This window comes from Penaeus vannamei, chromosome 35, assembly GCF_042767895.1.
Source record: "Penaeus vannamei isolate JL-2024 chromosome 35, ASM4276789v1, whole genome shotgun sequence".
In the NCBI taxonomy this organism is placed as follows: Eukaryota; Metazoa; Arthropoda; class Malacostraca; order Decapoda; family Penaeidae; genus Penaeus; species Penaeus vannamei.
The window spans coordinates 22,157,009-22,164,508 of NC_091583.1; the positions used below are offsets into that span (position 1 = coordinate 22,157,009).

The 7,500-nt window shown below is 40.3% G+C and overlaps 1 protein-coding gene across 11 annotated transcripts in view; it reads right to left on the reverse strand.

The window, feature by feature from the left end:
- Nucleotides 1-7,500, reverse strand: part of slo (calcium-activated potassium channel slo) — a 365,574-nt gene that overhangs the window by 153,381 nt on the left and 204,693 nt on the right. For all 11 annotated transcript variants that reach the window (XM_070114255.1, XM_070114254.1, XM_070114251.1 and 8 more), the window contains exon 3: nucleotides 3,263-3,359. In XM_070114255.1, coding sequence (XP_069970356.1) covers nucleotides 3,263-3,359 — 97 coding nt within the window. The remainder of the gene's footprint in view (nucleotides 1-3,262; nucleotides 3,360-7,500) is intronic.

Here is a 7,500-nt window from a genome sequence, read left to right on the forward strand (position 1 = left end):
CTTGCAAATTAGGCCAATAACAAGATGCTTATCTTGCTGCATCCCACAAAAACGTTCTTTACCGATGATTTATATACGAGCGCATTTTTCTTTCTAACGATTTCTATTAATTGTGAAGGGAGGTCGCAGATAAAATGGTCGTAATATCTCCAACGAAATATATTTGGCTAGTTATTGGGGCAACGTTATTCAGCCAAACAAAACTCATTAACATAAAAAACGCGTTACTTTTCTCTATTCGAGGTATAACTCAAACACCTACCACTGCCAGGCATGTCTTTTATTTTCCCTTTCTTGTATGAGGTTATTTCTATTGCCTTTATGGCATTTCATGGAATTCTATGATTTGTCCTCATTTACTGGTGTTAAAATGTACAATCCTTTTCGATTTAACATGGCTAAAAAAAATACTATGTGAATCTTTATGTGTAGTTATTTCAAAGAAAAATAATCCACATGGAGAAAAAATTGAGGACGTGATGTCATGGTTTAAGGCAACCTAAGTTTTTTTTTATCCATCAAGGCAAGTTCTGCTATGCATAACAGAAATCGTAATTTACAGCAGCATTATCTAAACACACTACAGATGGCAAGTAAAAAAGACGTAGGTTTCACATAACTGGCGTCAAGGGATACTTGGAACTAAGAAACTTCATCATGATTCTTCAGTTATGCAGGAACTTTTCAGCATATAATAGAAAAAAATGAAAATTATCCCTTAGGGTGCTTTACAGATATGTATCCAGAATGGAAAGGTCGCTTTTAACCACTAGATGTCAAGTCTGAAACAAATTACTATAAATCATGACCAAAAAAATATTGTGGGTTGTTGCCTTGCCTTATCTCTGAAAACTACGTTAAAAATGTATAGTTCCAATCCTAATGACATTTCGAACAGACAAGAAATGAGAAATTCAAACACTAATTTTCCAAAGAATATATTAAGTGAACCTTGCTGCTGCTACACATAAAGTAGCAATATTTATCTAATTACCTTAAATATTTACTTTTTGGATTCCTGTTATCATTCGCACAATGACCAATCAATGCCTAAACAATGAGTGAGGAAAACAATTTTTTACCCTTGAACAGAGAATGATTAGCTTTTGTAATCTTTTCCTTCGAGTCGGCAATATCTCGAGATTCTGCTTAATCTGCCCACTATGAATCGGTACGACTCAAAAATATTGTCAGAGCCAAAGATGAGTCACGACGTTCACATGACAGTTAAATCTAACAATACAGTTAACATTAGTTCGAAATCCTTTGATTAACGCGACTGGCAACTTTAGTAAATATCAAACGACTAACGTAAGTACCTTGTGAGATAAGGAATGATTCTAGAATTTCCAATTTTAGACTTTAATATATGCGCTGGTCATAGAACACCAACTCCTTATTTTGTCGTTTTTTTCTGCGTCTATCCTCTCTATTTCATCTGTCTTTGTCTCTCAATCTCACTGAACCCGTCCCTCCCCTGATTCATCGCTCTACTCCTCTCCTATTCCTCACATTCTCGCCCGGTCCATCTCTTCCTCCCTTCCCCTTTCTCTCGTCTTCATTGGTTTCCCTCTTCTTCCCCCTACCTTTACCCTCCCCTATCCTTTAAATCACAAGGTGGAATTAAACACTCGCCCTTACCCACGCTGCGTGCGACACCTTGCAGGCCTATATCCCCATCACACGTACAACTTTAACGGCCCTATTCTCGTCATGGCGATCGTTAAAAGACCGATAAATGAAGGCAAGGCAGCACGCGTGTTATGACGGCCGTCCCGCGCCAGGCTAACTTTCCCAAGACTGTAACGCTGCAACTTGTCACGACGAAACAACGTTGAATTGGACGATTGGACGTTCGCAGGCAGTGATAACGGTGGTCCGCAAGAACGCCACGATTCGCCACGGCATTCAGAGTGGCGGGCCGATGATAACGCCATTAAGAGGCAGCGATCGTGAAAATCAAGAAAGGATGGGAGGACATAACCGGGGAGAGCTGGCAAAGCGAGAAGCTGTGACGTAGTAGCAATTCATAAGAAGGCGTTGTTAGGACGGCGAGTGCGACCGGACTCGTATCATAATGAGAGAGAGAATGTGAGCGTGCGTGATAGGAGAGATAGAGATTACAGATATAAACTAGGAAGACGTTTCAATTTCCCCCTATTGTCTGAGCCGACTCTAATTTGGGAGAAGGCCAGGAAAAGTCACACACAACATGAATTCCAACAATTTCACAGACGTCTTGTTTTAATTAAATGCCAAAGGATTTTTTTCACATTTAAATTACGTATGTCGATCTTTTAATAACATTAATTAACAGTCACACTCACGAGAGTACCTTTTCCATAATTTGTAATCTTAATCACCTCGTCCTGTTTCCATTAAAACTTGAGACTAAACTATTCAAATCAAACTTTATCTTCATCGGTAAAATGCTTGAAAGTTTTCTTGGGTGACATAAAGCAATTACTATCACAACGACAGGGACAAAGTATCGCTAGTATTTGCTAATACTGATCGTAGAGACCCCTTATTTTTTATTAATATGTAGGAACACAAAGTAATTGCTGTAATTTTAAGCCATGTACCTCGCGCAATTAATATTGACTAGTTCGTGATGAACTGTCAGGTAAACGCTTGTTAACTAAAACCGATTACTAACAAGATCTTGTAATCTTTTTACCTTTAAAACGTAACACGATGATATAACATTAGCTATATTTCACAGCCCCTCATATAAACCACCTAAACCTTCTAGAAATAAACATAGCTTGGCCTACTTGTATCTATACCTATCTATTTCTAAAATCTACCTCACTTATAGGAAAGAGAACGTGAATTCGCGGGAATTCAATTATCTGCACTAATTTCCAGCCCTAAAGAACATGAAATTCAGAATTATGATATTTTAAACCTTAGCCCAACAACCTTTGAGATAGCGACATGTGCGCGGTGGATTCTCAGGGGAATGATAATCTCATGTGGAAAATGTACAGAAAGCGAGCAAGAAAGGAAAGTTGGGTTTAGTTTCCGTCGAAAATGATTTCATTAAACTTGTTAGGAACGAATTTCAAGAATATAGTCGCTAGAAATTTTTAAAAAAAGCTCGGTAGGGAAATGCAAGTCAATACCTTCAAAATATTCATTAGTTATACATCTAGACTTTATTTCTTAAGAGATTGTTTATATGTAATGTAGTAAAAGAAAAAAATATATTAGACAACACTTACAGGAAGTCCGACGATGGGAAAGTAAGTATACTTACACGTATAAAAAAGTAGACCATAAAAAATATATTAAAGGCTAAGTCTATTTGTTGTGTTGTGTTCGCGCTCCACGGCTGGCAGTGCTCCACGCCGTCCCTGTGGAAAAAGGGAAAGAATTACAAAATGGAATAACACCTTTAGCCCGCGCTCTCTGGCCATTGTCAGACCAGGCTAACTTCCACCCGTTTTCTATGCAATAATCTTTAAAATGTGACGCTGAGAAAGAAAAAATCAAATATTCTTTCATTTTATATTCATTTGTGAACTAAACATAAATTCCATGTAGGTATCTCAATTTCTAATAAACAGATGAAGGTTGTAATGAGTTAATCCGGAAGACAGTTAGTCATATAGGAGTAGTTGTTATACGTGTTAATTTTCAAGAGGTCACTCAGATTATTTGCGTAGAAAACGGAAAGCACATGCAGTTCCGAACTAATGCGGACACTATTTTATAATAAAAAAGCGAAAATGGGGAAAACTATGTCTCATCCTAAAATCTAAGAGTTACTACCCTAAAGACTATTAATATAAGAGGCAGCAGCGGAATGGCACCCAGTGCCTAGTGTGCAGGGAATCGGCGGTGCCACAGAGTTGCACCACCTCTGGCGAGGATCTCCCGAGTGGCACTCAGGGGAGGCAGCTTTATGAAAGGTGAGACTTGGAGGATTATCAGGGATGGGTCGTTGGTGATTGTGGGCTCGGAGGTCTCTCGGCGCCTTCAGCAGAGTGCGGGAGAGTGGTTCTCTGCTTCTCCCTTTTGGCGCAGACTCTCCTCTGCACACAATCCCAAATTGTCTGCGCGCCAGCATCTTTATGGTGTGGATTTTACACACACACACACACACACACATGTATATTTGAGTTTATAGTATATGAAAAAACAAACACACATATATGTACATATATATTATATATATATTATATACATATATTATATATATACATATATATATATATATATATATATATATATATATATATATATATATATATATATATATATATATATATATATTCATACATACACACATATGTGTGTGTGTGTGTGTGTGTGTGTGTGTGTGTGTGTGTGTGTGTGTGTGTGTGTGTGTGTGTGTGTGTGTGTGTTGTGTGTGTGTGTGTGTGTGTGTGTGTGTGTGTATTCGTGTGTGTGTGCGTGTGTATGAGTAAGCCTCAAGGGGAATGCTTATGCGTGTGAGTGTGCGTATATGTGTGTCTGTGTCTATGCACGTGTCTGGGTAAATGTCAATGTGTGCGTGTTCAGGTGCGCGCTAGAATATAGGCTTTAGAAGATATATGCCAGGGAAGCTCAGAAGCAGCACATTGTCTCTCTGATCAGCCATAAATGAAGAACTTACTGAGTTAGAGCATACTTACGTGGCGAAGGAGAAAAAAAAGCAACACTCGACGGGACTGGACGCACATGGGGCAGACTCCCTCCCGCATGTGCGAGGGACAGAAAGGACATACACAAGGAAAATGCCACCCGACGAAGGAAAGACAAGCCCAAAGGACCTAATCTCGACACAGTTCCGAAGGGGGAACAGAATCCACCATCCTTGACAAATCTACCCTTGGATCGACTATCAGATCTTTTGTGAGTTTTCATTTGGGTTGTGTTGACACCTTGGGTAAATGCTAATTAGGTTGTGTGTGATTACTGCTCAGGCGCTCTAGGCAATACACCATGGGGGTCATGCACACCAGTATCTCACAGGATCATTATAACCTGTCCTGATGTTCAGACTTAGAATACCTTGACTGATCCTAACCGTAACTGAGAGCAAACTAACCACCAAATGCAATTTATCGCAGCAACAAAGTCCCAGCTCTAAGTCCTCGAAATAGACTTCAGAGATATTCAACCCTCTGCGGTCAAGGTGGAGGTCCAGCGAAATGCATCTGACCCTCAGGGAGCTTTAACAAAATCGAGGACGCCTGAATGCGGTAAGCGACGCTGACCCTTGGTGTATTATGCAAAATCCCGATGAATAATGCCCGATCTATTATCGAAGAGGAAGCCATCTTCGCCGACGGCCGCTGCAGCTGGCGCACGGCAGATGGGAGCCGATTCCTGGCGGAGGCGCAGCGGGAGGACATCGTGGTTGCTTTCGGCTGACCATAACTACTGTTACAGGCGCACATGCTCGCCTTCCAGACAGAGGCATACACTTACCGTTATCTTAGCAGGTGTTCCCGAATGCAATTTTCAAATCGTTTTCACCACGAGAAAACTATTTACACCCATAGACAAAAGTATAACGAAACAAACAAGACAAAAAAACCTTGGGATACCGAGTACAAATGAACCAAGATGCTTTGATGCTTTGACAACTTACGAAGAAAAGGACAAATGAACCACTGAGTATACTCGCTACTGATGTATCCAACGCAAACATCGCTAGAAATTTACACAACATGCCAGTTTTATTTACAATATTATAATTTACAATATTTACCATCTACCACAAATAGCAAAGAGTTGCTTATCAATCAGCTGTAACAAAAATCCTCGTGCGAATCGCCAGCCGCGACCACCCAAAACCAAACACCCAAATCCCATTTTCCACTTCAACCACCATCAGTCAACGGGTCGCTCCGCATACACAAGTCTTGCTTCAAAAAGCAGTCTGTTGATCGGAATTATCTATTTTCAAAATCATCTTGACATCATCTTCAGTCACGCGCTGCAGGTGCAAAATAAACGTGAAAGATTGCCACTCCGGCTTTCTTCTGAGGGCTGCGTCAGCACTAGCTATTCTGAGCCTCTTCGTCGTCCAGAAAACCGAGGCTCTTCAAAAGCCCAAGGAAGGACGAGTCACGTAACAGGTGTGCGCATGGTGGCGAAGAACCGCCAAGCAAGATAATGCATGATAAAGCATAATGCCTTTGTGAGTTCGGATAGCATTTTGTGAATATAATCAAATCCGTCGCTTGTGACAGCGACTGAGAAAGGAGGTGAAGCTGGAATTTCGACCTCGACGTCTCCTCCGAAGGACCGCCTCTGAACCTTCTGCGTTGACAAAATAACAGCCTTGGAAGATTCCTATCCTGAGCTCGACTCTAATCATCCGAAAACTCAACGAAATGTGCGAGACGAAAGGTGTTTCTGATTAAGTAGAAGAATCCCTAAAAACAGACGACGCAGTTGACTCCAATTAGGAAAAAACTCAGCAACCATCAAGTCCTTGCTGCGTAGAAGTTCTTGTCATTGTAGTTGTTTATTTCTTTAAAATGCTCTTTTTTCGTCATATCACTCACTGGTGATATATTTAAGCATGGCGAGAGCACAAGGAATGTAAGCAACAGTGTCGCCGCGCCCATAAAAAGGCATCAGAAGTGTCACCGAGGAATTCGTACAACAAGCTGCATTGACAATAGCTACATTGCAACTGAGACGACATTTCGCTGACCATAGCTGTTTGTCAAAACACCGCTGATACCAATAACGATGCCAATTGCCAGATTGTGCAATAAATTGTGCATGTAAGTATCATCTTTTGGCTGTGTCTGTATTTACAGGTTTATCTACATGTGTGAGTTTGTATCTGTGTCGGAATCGGAACGTGCAAGGGTCAAATGGATACGTACACGAGACACAAGACTATAACAAATGATTAAGAGGATCAATAACCACGAGAAATAGACGACGGAAGCAAAAAGACTAAAAATTCACAAGACAATACAAACAACGACACAACCCTGGGGTGACAATTAGACAAACTTGAAGAACACTGATATAAAACAAGAAAAGATAAGAAAGGAAGAGAGAGAGAGAGAGAGAGAGAGAGAGAGAGAGAGAGAGAGAGAGAGAGAGAGAGAGAGAGAGAGAGAGAGAGAGAGAGAGAGAGAGAGAGAGAGAGAGAGAGTGTAAAAGAAAAAGAACCAGAAGGAAGAAGAAAAATAAGACATTAAAAGCGCATATAATATCTGTCGTCTTGTATTCACTTGCAGTAAAACGAAAAGCAAGAATAATCGCTTAAAATTATTACATATATAAAAGTAATAATGGCTAAAACATCAAAAGCAGAATGAAAACAGAACAGAGAAGATCGAGACGTAGAAAAAGGAAGATCGAGGTGAAAGGTGGAAAATACAAGTCATATAAGTTGAAGAAATGGAAAAGAAGAAACAGATGATAAAGTAACAGTAAAAGCACAGGAGAAGAAATGCGTCACTAACACCTAGCATGAAGCAAGAAGTGGGATGACACGGCACTGTCCCTCAGGGCTAA